Source organism: Peromyscus maniculatus, chromosome 3, assembly GCF_049852395.1.
Source record: "Peromyscus maniculatus bairdii isolate BWxNUB_F1_BW_parent chromosome 3, HU_Pman_BW_mat_3.1, whole genome shotgun sequence".
In the NCBI taxonomy this organism is placed as follows: domain Eukaryota; kingdom Metazoa; phylum Chordata; class Mammalia; order Rodentia; family Cricetidae; genus Peromyscus; species Peromyscus maniculatus.
Genome location: NC_134854.1, coordinates 10434144 through 10457753, shown reverse-complemented (window position 1 = coordinate 10457753; position 23610 = coordinate 10434144). Strand labels below are relative to the sequence as shown.

Here is a 23610-nt window from a genome sequence, read left to right as displayed (position 1 = left end):
TTTCCATTAAGGAATATATCATATATGTCATGGAATATGTTTTTAAAGGAAGAAAGAATGGCCGTTGACTCACCAAAGACAAATCACTGCTGACATTTTCTATGGTTCTTTCATGACCCTTCTCTGTGCATGATATTTTTTTTCATGCTTGTGAGAATATTGGATATACAATTCCATGTTCCCTTTGTTCCTATGATTGTTACCCGAATTCCTGAGTACCATATAGTTTCCTAGCTGTGCTAAATCTACGATGTGGTCCATTCATTACTCGCGAGGCAAGCTCCAGTGTTTGGGCAGTTAAAAAAGCATTCCACATGATGGTTTGTTCTGAGATATATTGGTGCCTGTTTTCTATTGAAGTATTTCTCCTACATGACAGCCTGTAGTGTTATCCGAGCTGCTAATGAGTCATAATAGCCACATCAGGCTCACAGAAGCATTCTTGTGACAAGTGTTAAGCAATGATTGACTTCTCTCTGGAGGCTTACAGAGTCCATGCTAACAATTGAGGAGAAAGATGTAGTCATCATTATTTTGAAATCTCACCTCGTTTAATTCAGACAACTTTCCAAGAATTCTTTTGTATATTTACAGTGTGTTTAATATGTACATTATTATATGTACATGTGGGTGGAGTAGTTGTGAGCAGGTGTTGGAACCAAAGTTGGGTCCTCTGAAGAACAGCAAGTACTCTCAGTCACTGTTCCATTGCTCCAGCCCCATATGGATGTATTTTTTGTTCATGTAGGCCTGTGTATGCATCATCTGTATTAGCCCCACACCTTTTTTTGGGGGGGTTCCTAGAACTAGGTTCCACTGGCTTTGCAAATTTGGTACCTATCTTGAGAAGGGTAACACAATGCCCTCCTCAAGCGTGCTTCCTTGTCCGCTTCTGTTTCACACAGAAGGAAGGTGTTAGATCTCCACACCTGCAACACAGCACAGTCCTTAGACGTGAGGAGTCCTCACGGATTTCTTGTCCTCCTAAGCATCATCGGCAAGTCTTTCCAACTCTCCGGTGCCATCACTGCCTGATTTGGCCCTCATCCTAGATCATGTAGAATTCAGCAAGGACGACTTAAATCAACCTCCCCTTCGATCGGTTTGTCTTTGGAGGTGGAAATTCTCCACCCTTCCTTTCTGTGGGATCTTTCTTTGGGGCTTCAGTTTGTGTGTCCAGCGGAGGCCTCTACCCTGGCATCAGCCCAAGCTGATTGGATCAGACATCCAAAGTCCCCCAAGTCAGGATAACAAGAGTCTTTCTATTGCCTGGTTTGGAACCCCGTTCTGGGTCTTCTGCTTAAACTGAGAAGATATCAATCTGAGAGCTAAGGCTGCCTGTTTAGATGCTGGGATGTGCAGAAGACAGTGTTAGAAGAAAAAGACCCAAAGCTGATGTAGGAAAAGCAGCGAGATGAGAGTCCATATGTCCCCTGAGAAGAGAGGTGCTTTTCATTCCTGAGGTCATACAGTGCCTGCACGTACTCCCAGATACATGTAGCCGTTGAGTTTTGTAAGAAGCCTATCTCCTGATAATTCAATGCCATCTTGATTTTAAGTTATCAAACTAGCTTACCTGGGTTTCTGTATTTGCAATCAAAAAGGGTTTAATTACAACATAAGCTCCAGCTAAATAAAATCCCGGCACAGGACAGTAAGGGGGGACATTCCACCACTAGCTGAGGAACTATTGGTATTTGACAGCTTCTGGGAGAGGAAAAGTCCATTTTCTTCAATGATCTGACCCCTGGTAGGTCTACCACATGCCAGGGCCCCACTTCCGAGACTAGCTGGCAAAGAAACTGGACCCAATGGAGATGGAGAGGGTGAAGCCAGTACTGGGCAATGGGAGAGGGGTTGGGGAAGGATGTTGGGATAATCTTTGTGTGTACTGTGTAATGAGGTGTCACTGTTTTACCTCGCCCTCCTAAGATACCTTCTGTTGGTTTAATAAGGAGCTGAATGGCCAAGAGTTAGGCAGGAAAGGGTAGGTGGGATTTCCACGCAGAGTTAGGAAGGTGGGGAAAGAATCCGAGGTGGGAGATTGGCCAGCCAAACACAAAGGGAAGTTGGATGTATGGTACTTTTGAGAGGTAACAGGTCACGTGGCAGAACAGAGATTAATATAAATGTGTTAATTTAAGCACTGAGAGCTCGTTGGGAATAAGCCTAAGCTAAGGTCAAGCTTTCATAATTAATAAAAAGGCTCTGTGTTATTATTCAGGAGCTGGTGGTCCAAAGAAAGAGCTGTTACAGAAGGGGGCATGAGTATGTTCACAATACTTTATATCAAAGAACTAATAAAAACATTGTTAAAAACCACTTACTAATCTTCAGGCAGGGAATGCACCTCTGGGAAGCTTTGGCAAACACCCTCTCCCTTGACCTTGTTTGTGCCCCCTCAACCTACGCGGCTTTCTTATTCCTACAAGCTTTCCTCTCTGTCTGTCAAATGCATTGCTAATCTATACACAACTTAAGGACAAAGGAAACATCTCAGGCATGGTTACATTGCTCAGTGTAACCCTCCCGTAACAGCATAAAGGCACAAGGGTCGTTCATCCACTTCCCTCATCAGAGACTGGAATGAGATAACCACAAAGTTTAAGTGGAAACACACTACATTTGGCTTGCATAAAGAACTTTTTAGTGTGTGTGTTTGTAAGATCTAGAATATTTGCTTATTTTTCCAAGGATAGAATTTCAAATCCCAGTATATTGACTTCTCTATTTGATTGATTTCTCCTCTGCCAGAGAAGGTCATGCATTTGGCTGATTTTCCATGCATTTTTGTGGTGGAGCCAAGGCAAACATTAACCACAGTACTTCAGTAGGCACAGAGGGAGCTACAATTAAATAATATCTGCCCCACAGTTCACCAACAGTGCACTTCCCAGAAGTTATCAATGAAGTTTGTTACATGCACCTCACACTGGATCCTTCTCTATAATTTCCCATTGTTGGCTAATCCTCCCTGAATTTCCTCTCTTGGTTGTCTGGATTTGATTCCTTCACCTTCTGGGTATTCTTTGTCTAGCTTTTCCTTTCCTTTCTGTGCTGGTCCTGGCTTATTGGTTGTCTTCTATATCATCTATTTTACTATCCCCAAGCTGTTGTTGTTTCCACCTATGGCTTTTAATTAACCCAGATAGGATGTTACTTACCTTAGTCACCATTCCAGCACAGGCCTTAACTCTAAACTTTATATTTTGGTGCTCCACTTCAACATCCCAATTTCCATACCTTTTACCTGTCCATCTCTTCAGTGAGAAATGCACAGGTATGTAAAGTCTGCCCTGTCCCATATATTCTTTTTCTCTGAATCTTCCACAGAGATAATCCTGCTAGAAATGCCTGTCCTCGGCCACCAACTGTACCCAATCATCAAACCATGCCAGTTCTAGCTCCTTGACATCTCTGCTATTTAACACTCAAAGAACTGATTACAGACTTCTGTCCAATGCTCCTAACATTGATCGACCAATAATTTACAATAATCTAGAGTTGGCAGGAATGAAAGTCCTGTTAGAAGCACTGAACTCCAGTGCCATCCTTGCTAATGCTACCATGCATAGTGACACCAAGAAGGGCCTGCAAGGAAGAGAAGGAGAAAGCCAAAATTGGATGGTTAAAAATAATAATAATAATAATTAATAAACTTCCATATCATTTTTCTTGGTGTCATTCACAAAAAGTGGGCCCCAAGTTTATGTCACAGCATTTGCTTAATGTCTTCTTTTAAAGTGATCTACTGGACATCTTCTATCTGTTAAGCTTTCTGGAAAAGCAGAGACGTTGTTATTGCTAGACCTCATCAGAGTGCATTAGCACTTACAAGGGGCAGACTTTTCCAGGCCCACATCTGTTCTGTAGTTTGGGAAAATGGCTTAGAATGCTTTACTTCCACTGAATAAAAAAAAAAAAAAAAGTGATCGCAATCTATTTTGGCCATTCCATTTCCAGATACGGAAAACATACTCTGTTACCTCAGTGCTCTGCTAAGCACTATTAACAAGTTGTCAAGTAAAACAAAGCGTAGAGAGTGTTAGCTAAAGTGAATTTGGAAGTGTTATAGCTGCCAAATTTCCAGACGTAAAGTGAAATGACATCTGGACCCAAGTGCCTGCATTGTATGGAGATTTTATATTTAATATCGAATGTCCATTTAGAGAGGTGTGTGTGTGTGTGTGTGTGTGTGTGTGTGTGTGTGTGTGTGTGATGTAGATGCCAGGTTAGGGAACTATCTGACATCTAGCCATTAACACTTTCTACTGTGAGTAGGAACTGAAGAAATTTGCTTGGGACTGGAGAGACTGTTGAGTTGTTAAGGCTCCTCTTGCTCTTGCAGAGGACCTGATTTCAATGCCAAAGCTCAACTCAGGAGGCTCACAGCGGCCTGTAACTCCAACCTCAGAAAATCCTACCCATTCTTCTGGACTCTAAGTGAACCTGCGTTCACAAGTGCACATGCTCACACACCGACCCATTTTTTTTTTTTTTTTCCAAAAGAAAATGCTTTTTTTTGCCGAAATCAAAACGCTTCTTTTCCTCAGTTCCACATCCTGGAGAAGTTGCTCTGACTCAAGCAAGAGCTCTGTCCCCAACATGCTATGGCATTTGACAGGTAGCTGTATTTGGGGGCCTTCAGTTTTCTGCAAAATATGAAGTGGATTAATCCCTAGATGCCTCTTACTCCCCCCCCCCCCCGCCCCGACTCTCCAAGCTGAGGATCTTCATTGCAATTGCTCTTGAATGAGGGTATGAAATGGACTGGGTTCCGGTGGCCCAGGCTTCTGTGAGACTGGTATTTGTAACACGACTTCACGAGAAACAAGAGCAGCCTTGCCTTATTACACTTGGCACAAAAAGCAACTTTCTGTTTCCCAAACAAATAGAGCACTTACTTCTGCAGAAGTTCGTGTGAGCCTCACTTGGCTCACAAAACAATATAGCAGTCTCCATTGGCATTAAGGAGGTCAGAGAAGATTCTTTGGCAGTGTTCGGGACTCTGGAGAAAAGCATTTGAGAAACGGACATCTCCACAATTCCATAGTGAAATCAGGACTTGAAGTTCATCCCTAGGATGCCTAAGGAGTTCCATGGCTCCTCTTTGCCCTAACAACCACCCAAGAAGTTGGTATTGGGAGGATCACTCCTCTTGACCTGAATCAAAAGTCCCGGCGACACACAAGTACAACCCACCGAAATGGAAAGGTCTGGGCCTGGCCTTCAGCTGGACGCAAACCTGCCTCACCAGCCCCGGAGCTAAGGCTTTGGAGAAACTGAGTCCACGTACCCTGGGGCACTCGACAGGGCCCCGCCCCCTCGCGGCCCCGCCCCTCACCTTGCTAGCGCCGTGCTCTGGCCGCGAAGGTGCGTGCGGCGCGCGCTGATTGGTGGCTTCCCGGCGCTGCCCCGCTGCCATTGGCTGCCGGGGCCTCTTTGTTCCAGGTCCCAGCCGCTGCCGAACCGGGCTGCGGAAGTTCGAGGGCGCGGGGTGAGCGGCTGCGGCGTCGGCGCCCGTGTCCCCGCAGCGGAGATCGCGGACGCGGGACCGAGCCCCTCCGACGCCCAGCATGGACCTGGAAACCAAAATGAAGAAGGTGAGTGGCGCGGGCGGCGGGCGCGGTCGCCTCACCTGGGCGCGGGAGCTGCCCTGTGTTCGCGGCCCACGTCCCGGTAGGTGCGGGGACCGGAGGACTCCGCGGACCCCGAACCCTTGAGTGATTGTCGCGGTGGGGAGGGACCCTGCGACCCGTTGCCACCGCGCCTGAAACTTTCCGGAAAACCTTTCAGCCACGCCTTCTCCAAAGCCCAGGGTGAGGTCTGGGCGAGACGGTGACTGACACCGCTTCCTGTCTGGGGAAGCTGCGCTCTGGGGAGCCCTGTGGTTCAGCGATGTGGCTTTGACAGCCCCGATCTCCACCCACCCAGCCTGGCTGCTCCAGGCTCTCTAAAGTGGCTGCTGACTAGTGACACTTCCTTCACACCCGCGCCTGCTGATAACTTCTGAAGTGATGACTTTGAGGGGAGTGTGTGTGTTTCACGGATGGCCTGAGTGCCAAAATACTGTCTCCTTGCGGAGATGGTTCTCAAAATGTTTGCAGCCAGGGGCCAGCAGCGGCTGTTGCAGGTGCTAGGGAACACCCTCATCGCTGTTGCTGGTGTCCGGGCTAATAGCCCTACCTGAGGAGCTCTGAGATTCTGGGGAGTCTCTCAGGTCGCCTGGGAGAAAGGGGTGGGGACCAGACTATGACTCAAAAGAACGCTGACGTCACATTCTATTGTAACATTCGACCTTAAAGGTCTTGTTCCTGGGAATTGCTGCTGTTTACTTTGAAGTAAATTTCAGCTAGTGGTCATTTATCAAATAGGGAAGGAAGTTGTGCAGAGTAAGAAAGAAAAGTTGAGAAAACTTTCTTCTCTTGCTCCCTCACATTTGCTGGTTCATCTTCTAAAAGGGAATTTCTATTTTGTGTCCAGAATTGAATTTCTAAAATTGTATGCAAATATGAAGTATGAGAGTAGGAAGCGGTTGACCAATAAAAATTTGAACCTTTGAACCTAGGAAGCACTCCTCAGTCCCTTCTGATTAAAATCAGCTCCCAGAAGGGAAGCCAAGAACAGGAAATATAAAATACGTTCTTGTCTCTTCCTGTTTGATATTCATTCTCTTAACATGTTTTCTGGTTAACCATGCTTCCCACTTAGCAAACATTTGATGGGCTGTGTAGTCTTCAGATGATGAACGCTGAACTCATTGAGTTTTAATGTAAGAACTACTTCAGGCATTTGTTTTTGTTTAGAAATACTGATTTGAAAATTATTCTTTTCAAATACTCAAAAGTGGGAATTCTTTGAAGGTAGAGAGGGATGCATAGGCAAATCAGAGGATTGCTAGGATAATGACCCTGCTGTGTGTAATGCTGCCCTGGTGTATACTTGTCAAACCCCACAGGATATAAGATACCAGAAGTGACCCCTACTGTGGAATTTGAACTTTGGCAATGGTATTGTGCCAGTGTGTCTCATAAGTGGCCATTTCTGAAGCACAAGGTTAATAATGAGGGGGTGTGCTGGACATGTGGAGACAAAGACCATTGGGGAACTGTGCTTCTGCTCATTCTGCTCAGTTTTACTGGTGGACCGAAAGACTATTTTTTAAGCTATTCTAAAAAAAAAAAAAAAAAAAAAAAACAACTCTTTGAGACAATAATTCTTTCTGCTAGCAAGGGATTTAACAAATGCAGATATTTATAAGCACTTTCCTAAAGTCTGGGTTATAATAAATAATTCTTTTGAAATGTGGCAAAACTATCCTCCTCCATTCTCCTTTTACTTTAAAAGGACATCTTTTCAACCAAGTTCCTTAACCGTCTCTGTAAGCTTACTCCTTTCCATCCCATCTCAAGAACAAAGATTTCAGACATTTAAAGAAAATGAAGTAACATCAATAAATCCTATTTTACAATGCTGTCACTCCCGGTGATGCTCAGAGGGTCCTCTGTCAGTAGATGAGTCACACACCCCAACAGTGTCCCCTTTGACTGCCAACCATGTGATTTACTTTCCTAAGCTGTCCCTTGTAGTGGATTGGCTGAAAGGTTCCCCAGTGCAAAACACTTTGAAGATTCTGGGAGTCCATTTTACCCTTGAAGCCATTATCTCAAAAGAAACAGATGTTTAAGAATTGGTTTATATAGAAATAGCTTCCTAACACACTTAAAGAAATATTGCAAGATTCTCTGACTCATCCTGAAGGCTTGTCCCCTCATTGTCTAGATAACTGTCAGATCTTCTTCAGTTACACAAGAAAAGCCATTGTTTGAATGTACTTCCAAAGCAAAGGCAGTTTGGAAATGGAAATATAGAGGCATTTAAGTAAAAATCAACTTGACTTGTAGCTTAAATGTGGTATTTTTCCCTACCAAAGCCCTTCCATTTCATTGTTGACTACAAAAAGAATTTTCCCCAGGCAGTTGGAAAAATGTTATTTATTTCCCATTACCATTTTCCTGTACAAAGGATTAAGGAGGGCAGTCTTTACCTTTCAGTGACCTAGGTGGGTTGTACTATTCTAAGAGTCTCTGGTTTATAAAGGGAGAAATTCCTTCAAGAACTTGCCCTTGGGTTGATTAACAGTTACACACCACTATCACGGGCACTCTGGGTTTCATAATTGCTGTTTTGCTGTATTTTGTTTTGTTTGAAGCAAGTGAGCTGTTGCTAGGATGTGGAAGCTGGTCTGTCTACACAGAGTTTTGTCTTAACAATATTTTAGATGAGAATTTGACTTTTATGTTCACGCCCTGTCCTCTGAAGCACTCAGCTGGACCCTGCCCCTGTGTCTTGCATCAGTTTTACTTTGTGTGAGTAAAAATCTGCATCTGATTGCAGAAGTAAACACTGGTTCTGAGAGGTAGAAACAGCCTCGTTTTCATGGTCAATCATGGCCCATCACCAGATGTTTTCCCTTGGCGCTCCTCTGTCTGAGAAAATCAACTTTTATTCTTCAAAATATACTGAAGACAGAGACTGCAGTGACTTCCATTGTACTGCCTAGAATTGCTGCCAAGCTATATTTTACTGTGTTTTGTGAATCTCATTTGGAAACTCTATCCTAAGATCTTACATACTTTTCTTGAAATTCTTTGGTTTTTAACTTTACTTTAAAAAGAATGAGATGCATCTTAAATGTGGAAGGCCATTAACAACAACAACAAGAAAGTCTTTCTCTGCATTCAGATGTGTTTAAAAAGCTTTAATTATTATCCAAAAGTAGATAGTAAGTCCAAGTGACTGGAGTTGGAAAAGATTCAGCACCACAAAGATTATTGCATTGGAAATGAGAATGAGCATTTTCTCATAGGTAGTCCCTTAGTTAAGTAAAAAAAGCAAGTATGTGGGAATCTGGGTATTCAAATCTAATTAACTTCTCTGCATGAAGCCTTTCTTGGTGTAGGAAACTGTTGACAGAATAACTTCCCCTCACCCAGAAAGAAAAGGGTGGGGGGGGGGGAGAGTGAGTTTATTCTGGAGCCATTTTGAGTGACCATGGCCCAGGAACACAGATGTAAGTTATCCTATATGTCATGTTCCACCGTGGGAGCAGTTTCATGACATTTTATAACTTTACAGTGCAAAGAAAGCCATGAATTGAGGCAAGTTTAAGATACATCAGAGATGCAATCATATCACGATGGGGGGGGGGGGGCGGGTTTCTGTAGGCCCAACATGCAAGATGCTGTCTGATTTCATGATGTTGGGAGGTATCTGTAGGCCCAACATGCAAGATGCTGTCCGATGACATTCCTAGCTTTTGGTAGAAGCCACTCATCTGCTAAGTTAATAGATTCCCAAAGGTTCCTGTCTATCAGATGTTAGTGCAGACTCAGATGGGCTGGGACTGGCTGTTCCAGAAGGCTAGAACGAGCCCGAGACAGGTAATTAGCTTCTGGGCCTTCACCATCCCAATCTCTCCACAATACCAGCATTCTCGTCAGACCATCACTTCCTGCAGACACAGCTTCTTTCCAGGAGTTTTTGTTCACAAAGCACTGGAAAGACATTTTCTTCAAGTGTCATTGACACAAATTGGCATGAAGAGAGAGCTTGTCTTTAAAGGGAGATGCTCTGACTCAACCCACAGAAGAAAGGAAAGTGCTCCCGCTAAGCTCTTGTTTCTTTTCCTCTTGCTGTGGTAAAATGCTCCAACAAAAATAATATAGCAGAAAGGATTTATTCTAGTTCATAGCACAAGAGTACAATTCATCATGGCGGGGAAGTCAAGATATTTGGAGCTTGATGGAGTTTGTTATAGTAAATCCACAATCAGGAAACAGAGCCATGAATACACACTGCTGTTCAGCTCCCCTTTCCATTTATACAGTACAGATACAAGCATAGGGAAATGGTGCTTCCTTCCTACCTTGATTAACCAAACAAAGATGATCACCTACTGGCATGCTAAGAGGTCCATCTCCCAAGTGGTTTTAGATCCTGTCAAGCAGACAGTGAACACTAATAGTTACAACTATGTACTCCGTACTGGTTAACATTGCTTGTACAGTGGTCATATTCCAAGTCCAATACTAAGTCTTATGCATCCTTCAAGGTCTGTCTTTTTTTTTTTGGGGGGGGGTCTTTTGAGACAGGGTTTCTCTGTGTAGCTTTGCACCTTTCCTGGAACTCACTTGGTAGCCCAGGCTGGCCTCGAACTCACAGAGATCCGCCTGCCTCTGCCTCCCGAGTGCTGGGATTAAAGGCGTGCGCCACCACCGCCCGGCGAAGGTCTGTCTTATTGTAACTAACCCACCCTCTTCTAGAAACACACCCCCGCCCCTGCCGTGTTCCTACTTACAAAGAAAAGCATTGACTCTAAATTCCCAAAGATTGTTTCTGTAACTCTTAAGATAGTCACTGTAGATTGCAAATACATTTGGAGCTTTGCCTTTTCACCTGTATTTTAAGCTTGAGAGATAAATTTACATTTTATAATACTTGACTACTTTGGTGGTTGTTCAAAAGTCTTATGAGGGCCATAGTCCCATTTTGAGGACTAAGAAACCTCAGCTCAGATTACTTAATCTGCAACTGAAGAACCTTACTATGAACTTGAACCATAATCTTGAGAATTCGTGTTCCTTTTATTATACCACCTACCTTGTGAGTCTTCTGTCACCCAATTTATTCACTGTGTTGAAGTAATTATATCATACAAATAAAGTATGATACATTGGAACAATTTTACTTGCTTATTTAAAGAAATTATATTTGGCTTGACAGCAGTGGCACATGTCTTTAATCCTGACACTCGGGAGGTAGAGGCAGGAAGATCTGTGTGAGTTCGAGGCCAGCCTGGTCTACAGAGCCAGTTCGAGGACAGTAAGGGTTACACAAAGAAACTCTGTCTCTCGTGGGGGAAAACAATTATATTGGAAGAAGAGATTTCTATACCAATAAAATTACCATCTATCCCGCTGGTTTTCAGGTTGTGTGCTTAAGTTCATGTTTGCTGCATACCCATTAGTGCTAGTTGCCAGATAGAAGTCCAAGCAAGTAAGAGGCTCATGAAAAGGAATTTCTGGGAGACTTTTACGGGCAAAGAACCTCCAATAGCATTCCTTACCATATCTTTTAGAATTCTTCCAACTTCTTAGTTTGTTTTGGGAGCTAAGAGTAATGTGATCCCGAGCAGTATCGAGCCTGTGTTGGGGTCTCTGCTTTAGGTTGTCAGCCATAGCATCTGGATCTGCAGGGGTCCTGGTGAGCTCTGGAAGTGCTCTGCCTTCTGAACTTCACATGTGGTAGATGTCTCCACACTCTGTGGGTTGGAAATGCCTTTTCCAATGGCAAATGCCCCGAGTTTCACAGGCATAGTGGACCAAACAGCTAACAGCAGAGCAGAAGCCCAAACAAATGAGCACACCAGGCCACTCCTCATGCTGAGGAAGCTATTAATGTTCATTTCCCTCCTGCGTACAAAAACTCGTGTTAAAAAGCAGTGAGAAACATCAAAATGGTGAGCTGTCTCTTGAACTTGTTATGGAAATTATCAGAATGGAATTAATATTAAGGGCCATCACTGTGTGGCAAGGATTACTTAGTAGGGCTCTTTAGTGCTACTCTTGGTGTTCTTTCTCTGAGAATAGAATAGTAATTGGCTACCCGATAATTGGAGTACAAGTTCTTTATACAAAGCGAACCACACAGTGTGCTTAGAAATTCGGAAAGGTCAGTAATGTTCAGGACATGTCTGTGTCTGGAAAGATCACCTATGCATGTATCCATACTTTCTCCCTTATTTTTATCAGCATCCTTTCACGTCATACGAGGCTGTAGTAGTTCTACTATTTTTGTTACGTTGGCCACCTTGGGTCTCAGTTTCCATGTTTGAAAAAACTCAGTAAGTGAAAGAGATTATTCCAAAAGTTCTGAATCCCATGACTCTGGCTATGAAAAGTTATGGTAACTGTCTACCAAGTATAGTGTCCCATGGCCCTAATAAATCACACAAACCACAAATGTGCATGTAAATACATATACACATGTACACAGGAAGTGGTATAGTGTATAACTGTTTTATACATCTGTGAATTCCACAGGGAAGCTAGTTGTGTGGGACAAATGAGCTCACATGTGAAGTGTTATTCTCCTTAGTGTATGGAAAAATGAAAAGCAAAGGATCACTCACTGTTTTTAATTGTCATGTCTCTCAAACAAGATTTGCCTCTTAAAGCTGGTTTTTAAATGTTATCTGGCCAGGCGGTGATGGTGCACGCCTTTAATCCCAGCATTTGGGAGGCAGAGGCAGGCAGGTGGGAAGTTTGGGTGGTGAGTCTTCGGCATCATTAATCTTTCCAACTTTGGAATTCTCATTTCCTTTATCTTCAGTAATGGCGACCGGGGGAGAAAATGCAAAAGCGATTTTGAACATTAAAGTGTGGAACCAACCATGATAAAATGAAGCGATGGTCATTGCATCCTTGCACCTCTCAAGTGGCCACACTTAGTCTTCATGATCACAAACGCCCTGCAGGAGTCAGCCTTGGATTCCTGCTTGCTGTGCTCAGAAAGTTTTGTTTAGCAACTACTGCCATGGTAACTAATACTATGGATTTTTTACTTTTTGTTTTGTTTTGTTTTGCTTTGCTTTAAGACAGGGTTTCTCTGTGTAGCCCTGGCTATCCTGGAACTCACTCTGTAGATCGGGCTAGCCTCAAACTCAGAGATTCTACCCCCCTCCATGAACTGGGACTAAAGGAGTGCACCACCACGGCGCGGCAATACTTTGATTTTTTTTTTAATGATTTTATTAGATCATTAATGTTCAAGGCATATAGGAAACTCATATAAGATAGTGAAATGTTCAGGGAAATTATATTGGTTGTGATTAAGGAAACCTCAAAAAACACAAAAATGGAGAAACAAGAATAATCAAATTTAAAACAGGTTGAAAAGTAGCATTTGCAAGATTTTAAAGAAAACGGTGTCACTGGTCTTAGAATAACTATGCACTCAGGCCCTGTGTTAGAGGCTGAAACATAAAGATTAAGTTTTTCCAACGACCCAGCTTTAGCCTTCAACTGTCCTATAAAACAACTAGAGCCTGATCGAAAGGAGGTGCATCTTTTTATTTTCTGAGTTTCGCACCCACCTAACTTCCTGTTTAAATAATTGCCTAGCAAGATAAAAGGGTTATATGAGATCACAATGTTCTAGCTCTCGCTGCATTTATTTGGTCCCCCAAGTAAAAGGGATAGTTTACCATCTCCAGTTTCTCTGATCCTCCCCAGTCTGCTGAGGATGGGGTTGGGCTGGGCTGGGGTGAGGCTTAAGGTTAGAGAGCATTTGGCAGGAAGCCAGCCCTTGGGGGCTGCAGAGATCTGACCGCTCAGTGAGGTAAGGCTACTACTGGAGGAATTCTTTGTCCCTGAAGCCCTCTGACTCATCCTCAAACCTGGAGTGATTGAGCTTGTGTTTACCATAGTAACATTCTGACTACCTAGAGAAAACTATAAAAAGGAGTTTCCGGGAGTTTATTGCTTTTTCTTATCTGAACAGTGGCGAGCTGAACACAGAAAACTGGGCTGGAAGCCTAGAATGCTTTGGTGAGGAGGTCACTAATAAGACAAAGCCACAGGATTTTTTTTTTTTTGCTGTGTCTGATGCAACCGTGATACAGTTTCATTGCAAAATAGTGATGCAGATGTTAAGGTAGACTTTTGGTTTTATATGGGCACATCATCGCGACAGCCTGGTACAATGAGTCACAATGGGAGGATGTCTGGTTTTTTCCTTTTATGAGGTTCTGGCCTGCAATAAAAGTAACTGGAACTCAGCAGAAAGTTATGCTTTGTTTTACATAAAGAATATTTAAAGTGGTTTACATTTAGGATGACAGACTCCTAACTGGATTTCTACCCATATCGCTTTGAGCTTATGTCGTCTAGAATACTATGGTGTCAGCACTGGTAAGAAAAAAAAAGGGGGGGGAAGGGGGGTTGGAATGAGAAGGAAGGAGGCAAGACAGACATGTAAATTTAATGATATTGTTTCTTTTCATCTGGTAAGGAACAACTTTAAAAATCTACCATCGGCTATTTTTCTGAAAACAGCAAAAATGAGTTACTATAATTAAAACAAAACAAAACAAAAACTGAGTTTTGTTTTGTTTTTTTTAAGTTGTCAAAGGCTTACATTGGCTCCTGTTGCTCACACTTACTTCTTTATATGTCTCGGTCTGGACTGGTGAGTCATGGTTTGCCAACTGCCACATTTTTGAAGAGCCCTGCAATAATAGGAATGCAAGCAACCGTTATTGAGTCCTGGGCAAAAGTAATGCACTTTAATTGGGTAGACTGGGAGAGTCTATGGAGGAACCAATTCCTGTCAAGAAATAAAATTTCATTAGGCAAACAAGGCATCTCACAGGCAGGCTACGTGGCATGAAACGAAGGTGCTGGGTGGTAAAAAGTCAATGGGCACATCCTTGCTTGGAGTTCACACCGCTCACAGCTCCTCTTGGACCCTGCTGAAGCTGAGCCAAGAGCATGGCAGCCTCAGCAGTTGGTAGTTTTCCCAAGGTCCCGTTTTAATTGAGGAAATGGGAAGCTGAGCTGCTGAAGCAGCCTCGCCCACTGCTGTGGATGTCTGCCCCTTTGCTTTAACACTGATTCATCTTGGATAAGTTCTTTCAGTCTGCTTGTAAAAGGAGGACATTCCACATCGTGGGCTAGCTGGTGTTGGCTGGACTCGGCTCACTGCTGTGAGTTGGCATCAGTCTACCACAAGCTTTTGTCTTCGTGATACCTCCAGTCAACTAAGGGTTTGTTTGCTCTGCAAAGATGAATGTGCAAAGTGGGACTTAGGGTCAGCATCTCTGACCCTGGGATGTTAGGCTCCTCAACCTTACACTTGAGTATGAGCTCTGCCAGGGGTCCAGCAATGACATTGAGCAAACAGCTAGGAAGGAGCCTAATAGCTCCTCAGCAGCCAACGTAGTAACTTGCAGGGGCTTTCTAGAACTTTCCTAGTGGCTATAGCTTTTCTACAGTTTGGGCTCTTTACAATTCCCTCACCTTCACAGCCACAGCTCTCTGTGGCTCTTCTTAGGCTGGGTTCTTTGCATTTTTTTCTCTCTCCTTGTAACCCTAGAGCTGCTCTCAAATTGTTGCTGGGGATGCCTGGGCCCACAAGCTTGTTGAGTTGCTAATGTAGTGCATTCTACCTGTAGTAAAGACCACGGGTGGGTGGCCACCAAACACTCTTAATGTGGCTTTATTGGAGCCAGGGCTGCTGCATCAGTGGGTAATGTACAGAGTTCTCCTGGATTGCTCCTGGCCTGCTGCAGGAGAAGGAAACAGTGAGCAAATCCTGCCCACACACTGTCATGGATGGGCTAGGTTCTCTTCCCAGGCAGAGGATACCGCAGGAGTCAGAGCAGGCTCACCAGAAGCTTTCATGACATAATCAAAGTGTCCTGAAACAAAGGTGAAGCAACAGGCAGCCATGAGAGTTGCAATGCTCCATGTATTTAGAACAACATGTATGTGTGCCTTGATAGGTTTGATTTCCCTGTGTTATCATTGCAGTCTTGGTGAGAGGCCATGAGGATGTGTGTTTGTATATATGTCTAGTTTTTATGAGATAGGGTCCTACTCTAGTCCAAACTAGCCTAAAAATGACTTACATAGCCCAAACTAGCCTTGAACTTGTGGTAGTCAACCTGCTTTAGCCTTCCAAGTTCTAGTTATGAACCACTATGCATATTTTTTGAGACCGAGTCTTATGTAGACCGAGCTGGCCTTGAGCTTCCTGTGTTACCAATGATGACCTCACGCTCGCTTCCATCTATGTCTCAGATGGACTGATGAGTCATGGTTTGCCAACTGCCACATTTTGAAGAGGACTGCAATAACAGGAATGCAAACAACCTCTTGCCTCTACTTTCCACATCCTGGAGTCACAGATGTCCTCTACCATGCCATGTCTAGCTTTCAAAACAGCCACACCTGTCATGACAGTCATTCAAGGAAATTCCCATGGGTTTGAATGGGAGTTGAATAGTTCCGCTCTCCCCTGAGCATGATGGAGCTGGGGCTGCCCTCTCCTGTGGAGCTCCTGGAACATCAGCAAGCTCATCTACAGTCCAGGCAGGCTCGGGAACAATGGAAAGCATGGCCACACCTCCCTAGCTGGCCTTCACCTCTATCCCATCTGGGTTACTCACTCAGTTCCGTACCCACCACCACTGAGACAAGAAGCATGGAAAGTATCTGACAGCTGTCAGCCAAGTAGCCATCAAGGAACAGAGCTGCCCAGCAGCCTTACTCATAATGAGGAAGAACATGACGGACTATGTATAACAAAGATCTTACACAAAATTAATCTTCTTTTTCAGTGAACTTTATGTAACAATCCTTAACTTCTGGCTAAATATTCTTAAAGAGGGTTGGCACCTTCTGATCTGTTTCACTTAAATTGAGTACTTGTAGCAAAGGGTTGAAACAGTAGAGAGCAGGTAGTCTTTGGGCCTGCTAAAAGGATGTGAAAAAATGAGGAATGTTGCAGTGTGTCTTACTTGATCTTCAGAGGGCCTGTGTTTAATCCTCCTACTTTTCTGCTGGCTTTGAGACATAGATCCCTCCAAATTCCTCTCAGCCAGGCTATGTTACCTCCACATTGCCTGAGGAAATGCAGAACCTATTTCTGTGGAAAATGCCAAATTGCCTGAGGTTTTTAAGAGAGGTTACAAAGCCTGACCTTTTAAATACGACAACAAATTCAAAGTATGCTACAGAAATGTTCAAGCTGTGGTGTAAGGGTTTGAATATGTCAGTGCGGATAGGATGCAAAGGTGTCCAAAGAGAAAGAGGCCCAAGGTAAGGGGTGGGGGCAAGGAAGCTAGACACATTTACCCCACCTCCACATTCTTCAAGACATCACAGACAAGGCAGTAGAATGCTTTCTTGTGACTTTGTGGACCAGATGAATTCAGTCAGAACATTGCCCACCACCATGCTCTTCCCTAACATAGGGGCTTTGAAGGAAGCTCCTCAGAGCTTGCTGTTCCCATGTGGACATTTGAATCCCAGCTTTGATACTTGCCTCTTAATCTGGACAGGTTTGTTTGTTTGTTTGTTTAACTTCTTTGCTTTTGATTACTCTGTGAACTGCTAGTAGTCCTCCAGAATTCTTTGATAAGGATGCTTAGATGGCTCTTAGCGCTAATAAGTAAAGGTCTAGAGAGCCAGAGTTGTATCAGTGCTCGTAGTGTATCCTGGCATCAGTTCTTGGTGCTAATTCCCTCCAACTGTTATGTCGCTGACCACGTTACTTAACCCTCTACACCTTACTATAGCCTCATCCTCAGGTCTCTCAGTTACTGAGAATGCCAGCATAAGTGAAACTAACATTTGAAGCACTATGTCTGGAGCCTACACATAGAAAACAAACAATTCTATCATCATCACCATCATCAAAAATTCCAATCTAGAGGGAAGAAAACCACACAGAAATCATCACACCGTTTAATAAACACCCAATGGGATCATCAAGAATTTTGTGATGACATGCTCACAGCAATTTACTATGAGTTGGTGCTTTCCTGAATGCAAAGAAAGATTCTGTTAAAGCTAGTAACCTGAGATATGTCACATGTCTGAAGTGAATTGTTTTTCTTTTCAAAGCTAAGTTAAGTTCTCAAAATGAGCCATTGATTCCACAGTGTCAAGTGTCAGGATAGGGAAATGGCATGTCTTTTTAATTAGAATCTTCAGTTTCTTCGGTTACTTGTAAGAATTCCATAGCTCTTTGCAATTCCTTCCCTTAAATTCAGTCTGCCCATCCCCCCTTCAGTCTGTGCTGTCATGTGACTTCGTTGGCCCAATAGGGTATATTGCATGTGCTAGTGTCAGTTCCGGGCTTGGACTTCAAGAGACCTTGCCTGACTCTCCCTGCTTCCTTGGAGCCCTGCTCCTACCTGGGAAGTATCCCAGGCCAGCCTGGAGGAAAATGAGAGACCACTAGAAACAGACGAGCAATCTCAACAGATGCTACCTGAGCCACTTGTCCGGAACTGAACAGAAGCATGGCTGGCTGCTGGTGCAGCTAGCTGACCCCAGCTCGTACAGATGTTGAAGCATGGACAGATTATCATGGTCAGAAAGGACAGAATAAACAACTATCTTTATGGGGTTGGTGGACTTTTAGGTTTTTAGACACCACATCATGGCACCTGTTTATTGCTGAGATAGAGTCTTGTCACTGTCCTGTAGTGACAAGAGTCTTCGTGGCTTCCCTCATTCTGAAGTACCTTTCAGTCTGTAGTTTCTGAGCACAGGAAAGAGTTAAAGTGAGTGGACCATAGCTTCTGTAACATTGGTGACTTGGGAATGGGCCCACTAATTACTTAACCTTAGTTTCTTTGCTTGTTCTACCAAGACAAAGAGAAATTGAAGTAGCATGCAATTGAAATTTGATTGTAGTTATAAATAGAAAGTATATGAATGCTTTAAAAAAAATGTCCTAATTTTCTTGATTCATTAAGCAACGTGAATGCTGCCTGTGTGTTTTCTTTAGTGGAGATGTCCTCCTGCAATAGTATTTAAATACTGAGCACATGGTGAGCCAAAGCCTTCTCGCTCATTCCCTTTGCTCTTGCATAGGAAGAAACTCAGAGCTTGACTTCCACACTACCACTGAGCCATGTCCCAAACCTCAAACAGTTCTCTAACCCATCAAAAGTTAGATAACAGGTCTACATTAGTTGTGGCACACTGTATTCAGTTTTGATTTGTTTTCCAGAGTAAGGGATGCTGTGGAAAGTCTGAGCACTAAGTAAATTAGCAGCCAGGAGGACTGCCAATAGGAAGCCTTCTTCAGTCAGTCCTCTCCTCTCCTGCGGTCTGAGTTCCTTGACTTCTGTGAGAGCGTGTTCTTCTTCTGCATGTCAGTCCCTCCCCCTATTCCTTGTTCTTTCTCCTCTGAGCCTTACTCTGACTTCAGATTTCCCAGCTTCCTTGGGCAGCGCCCCCTACAGCTTTCTCAGCCATTACCGCAAGCCTTTCATTACTGTGAAAACATGCCTGTACTTCCCTTGTTCCTACATACGGGGAGCAAGGGTCAGTAAGTCCATAGACTGTGTGGTCACCTTCCCCTGCTCTACTAATGTGTTTTGGTGGAGTGCTCCTGGAGCAATTATGCTCCAGACCTTGCACACGCCGAGAATGGTGGCACTTCAGATTCTGGGGTACAGTGTCTTCAGAGCGTCTTAGTGTACTTCTGTCGGAGTGACCCCTCTTTGGACCCAGCTGTGAAGGCAGTGACTGACACAAGGCCAAATTAGAAACGTTTGCTGCAATCTACATTCTTTACAGGAACTCCCACAGATACCTTTGGGACTCAGGTTCTGAAACTCCCTTTTATAGCAAAGAAAGAGGAGGTTTTGGGGACATGTTGCATTAAGCTCATGGCACTGCAGAGTCCTTCAGTGAAACCAATCTTAATTAAGCAGTGATTTCAGCAGCAATCATAGCCTGTTAACTGTGACATCTTTACAGCTTGCATTGGGTTTTCTCGAAGTAACAGATTGAGGGGAGGCCTTTTCCTGGTGAAGCTTGCTCACAGAGGGACAGTAGTCACTCAACGTGTTCCTAAGGAACCTGCTTAAACTAAGGAGATAGATTACAATTTTTCTATTACTTGTTCACCTGAAATATATGAAACCTAAATTACATTGTTCATAATACTATTCTATGGCTAAATTGGCTTTTGAATGCTCAATTAACACTCTACATATAAGAATGATTGGCCATAAGTACTCCCTAATTTTAGTCACGTAGTAACATCCTCAAAGGACTGAGGTCCTGTGTCTGTTTCTTTTTCCAGGTGGATTTCTGTAAGAAAGTTTATACAGACCCTTTTTATTTGTGTTCTTAAAAGAAAACCTTCATGTGTTATAGAATTGTGGAGATTTTCTCATAAATATGTCACTGTAGTTTCCTACCAATCAAGCCTGATATTTTATATAGTATTTTATAAATGTTTATAACTATGTGTGTATGTATATGTACAATTGTATATGCTTGTATATGTTTGAGAAGGAGAATAGGATTTTGAGAATTCAAAAAAAAAGTTATCATCTGTTCTGACTTGGGAAAGATTTTCCTGGTCCTGACAAAGTGAATTACTAACATATTGAAAAGGAAATTATTTGTAAGGGAGAAACAAAATTCTGTTTTAGTGTGACCATTTGACTAAAGAGATTTGATACAAAGCAAAAAATAAATCAGTACAAATGGAGCATGGTGCCAATAATCACTCCCTGTACCCATATTTATAGTATGCCTCCATCACAAAGCACTTTGTCATTTGGATGTAAATGTGGGCATCAATACTACTGAATGTACTCTTTAAGACTGTTACAAGGATCCAACAAGTTGATTCATGGGAGACAGACCCATGCCGGGCAGTATGAGCATTCAGTAAGCATGGGCTGTTGCTGTTACTGCCGCAATCCCTTCCAGGGCCATTCTTGTGAAAATGGTGGAAGATTGTGGAGGGTAAGATACTGGTGTTTTTCTGTCAGCTTAGCAGCTGCACATGAATCTACTGATACTTTAATGATTGTCTGCGGCCACAAGGCCTGGCAGTCAGTGTCCTGCCAGGGCACTCAGGCTATGGCTTGGGGGGACCTTCCAGTCAGGTGGCAATATGTAGATTTAAATTAAGTATCTGTCTATTTACCAACAAAGACTGGGAAGTCAGATGTGGGGGTGAAAACCTACTAGACCAGAGAAACAAAGGAGCAACCAGCTGACCTTGCCTTTTAACTGGAGACCCAGCAAGAGAAGTGCCCCTTCACTAACCCCCAAACCAAAAAGACCTCCAAACTCAAGTCCCCGCCCTTCCCTTCCTGTGCAGCTTCTCTATCCAAATTACTGGCTTCTCTAACGCCAATTCCAGTGGGCTAGTCGCTAGCTCCGCCCCCGAATCAAGGAAAACTTTATTTAACAGCCTCGGTGTCAGGAGCGATCAAAATCCCCGCAACAAGATGCTATGTTAAAGAGCACTTGATTAGAGCAATTAAATAAGTAAAACCTTCTGGCATTGCTAGAATTTCAGGGTCATGGTCAGCAGCTCACAGCCAATGAATGGTCAATTGATGTGTCAATAGTCACAGCACAGTGAAGCACTAAATAGGAAGATTTCTACCAAGACCTGTAGGAATCAGGGGAGAATAAAACAGGAAATAGTGCTGGGTGGTGGTGGCGCACGCCTTTAATCCCAGCACTCGGGAGGCAGAGCCAGGTGGATCGCTGTGAGTTCAAGGCCTGTCTCGAAAAAAAAAAAAAAAAAAAAAAAAACAGGGAATAGTTGAAGAAAGCTTCTCTGAGTAACAGACGTTAACATTGGGCCTGTCGACTGGGTAGAGAGAGATCTGGACAGATGTAGAGAAAGAATGGAGACCTAGACAAGGGGCAGCGCTCCTGGGAACACAGCTACCAGAGTGGAAATGGGAGAGAGCAGGCAGTGGTGGGTTTGAAAGTAACTCCTCTGACGTCGGAGAAAAGAGGAATTCATTATCTTATTAAAAGTGTCTGGCAAGGGGAGCAGTGAGTGGTGAATTGATTTTTGAAGCAGCAGGATGACACATGGGGAGGGATCCTTTAGAGTGTGGGTCTCCATGGCCATGGGGGGAGTTTGAACACGGACACTGGCTGCAGATGAGGGCGCAGCCTGGCGTGTTTAGGGCGCAGCCGGCACGAAGCATACCTGCTAAGGATCGAGAAGACTTCGGGCCCTCAGTGAGGTGATGAGCAAATGGTCACAACCTTCTCTTTAGTCATTCTCTCATCTATTTTGAAATGGGTGAGAGAGGAAGATTTTTATCTTCTAAATAAAAAAAGTAAACCTAGAGGTTTTACTAGGGATAATTCATCTGTTTTCTTACCTTTGAAAGTTGGCAAAGTATATAAATGTTGAAGGGTGTTTCTCTTCCTGTTTTAGGTCAGCCTTTGACTAAACTCACCTCTTCCCCTTCTTTTGTATGTGTGTGTGTGTGTGTGTGTGTGTATATATATATGTGTGTGTATATATATACACGTATATATGTATATGTATGTATGTATATGTATGTATGTATATATATATACATATATACATATCTTGGCTGTTTTAGGTCAGCCTTTGACTAAACTCACCTCTTCCCCTTCTTTTGTATGTGTGTGTGTGTGTGTGTGTGTGTGTATGTATATATATATACACACGTATATATATATATGTATATATGTATATGTATGTATGTGTGTGTATATATGTATATATACATATATACATATCTTGGCTGTTTTAGGTCAGCCTTTGACTAAACTCACCTCTTCCCCCTCTTTTGTATGTGTGTGTTTGTGTGTGTGTGTGTGTGTGTGTATATGTACATATACATACATATACATACATACATATCTTGGTAGAGATTGGGAAGCAGGCAATGATCTAAACAATTCCACTTTAAGACCTGTATCAGAGATGAGTCAAGACTTATTGATTGGAAACATGGAGGGGGGAGCTTCACAGAAACTACTTCATTTCTATGAGAAGCATTGTTTAGAAATGGTATTCATTTGTCTGTGACTATAATGTAAATACATACACATATATAGATGTGTGTCTCTGTATACACTTGCATGTATGTGTCCTATATGAGAGTGAATATATGCACACACAGAAGAGAGTACAGAATAAGTGCATCTCATATCATTTTCCTCAGGAAACTTCATTCCAAGGTGATTAAACCATCTCAGTAACACTTGCTCCACAGGGAAATTTGGTTATAAGTCGGCACAGCTCCCATGATCTCACCCTGAATACCATATAATATCTTCCAGATCCAAACTGTCTCCAGATCAGCTCAGACCATGTTTGAAATACCAGATGTTTTATTCCCCTTCCTCTTTCCCCCCATTCTCTTTTAAGTATCTGATATGTGATCCCTCCACTCTGGATCGAGAGGGTCACCTGAAACGTTGCCAACATATCTAGTTTCTTGACATTATGATTATGAAGAAATTGATGCCATTTCCATTTCTAACTCTAAAATAAACAGAGAGAAGAGGGGCTTGGAGACTCAGGTCATGGAACTGTAAGCTGAGTTTCTGGAGCCTACAGTTATGGTTATGTAAAAAGACTTTTTTGTGACTAGTATTTCAAGATAATGACTATAGAGTGACTGTTATTCTTTCAGAGGACCTTGATGGGTGTTCTCAAAGCCCAGCTATGATTTCTCCGAATATAGTCAATCCAGAGGACCTGTTTTCTTGGACAATAAAGAAGAAAAATTAATCTGTCATATCCTTCTATTGACAATGGCCAGAATGTGTTGCTAAAATTATATGAAGCAGACAGCGTCAGAACTTGTGTGCTTATGAAAACTACGTGTTTGTTAGGTACCAGTCGTTGATCTGCAGAGAAGGCCATTACACACAGCTGGTGAAATAACAATGCAAAACAGAACTTAACAGAGTCCTTCACAACCGGAGTTGCTTGTGCCCTATGCATACTTTATAGACTGAGGTCCAAATGATCATGGCTCGTATGAGCTGATAATAC

The 23610-nt window shown here is 43.1% G+C and overlaps 2 protein-coding genes across 2 annotated transcripts in view; one reads left to right on the top strand and one right to left on the bottom strand.

The window, feature by feature from the left end:
• Positions 1-794: 794 nt before the first annotated feature.
• Positions 795-5578, bottom strand: LOC143272265 (uncharacterized). Its single transcript, XM_076566181.1, has 3 exons — positions 5345-5578; positions 4905-5008; positions 795-4652 (listed from the first exon to the last, which is right to left on the bottom strand). The coding sequence occupies exons 1-2, from the start codon at positions 5576-5578 to the stop codon at positions 4937-4939; spliced, it is 306 nt and encodes a 101-aa protein (XP_076422296.1). The 3' UTR covers positions 795-4652; positions 4905-4936.
• Positions 5463-23610, top strand: part of Tes (testin LIM domain protein) — a 41551-nt gene continuing 23403 nt past the window's right edge. The window contains exon 1 of the mRNA XM_006984277.4: positions 5463-5603. Within this exon, the coding sequence (XP_006984339.1) occupies positions 5577-5603 (27 nt within the window). The 5' untranslated portion in view covers positions 5463-5576. The remainder of the gene's footprint in view (positions 5604-23610) is intronic.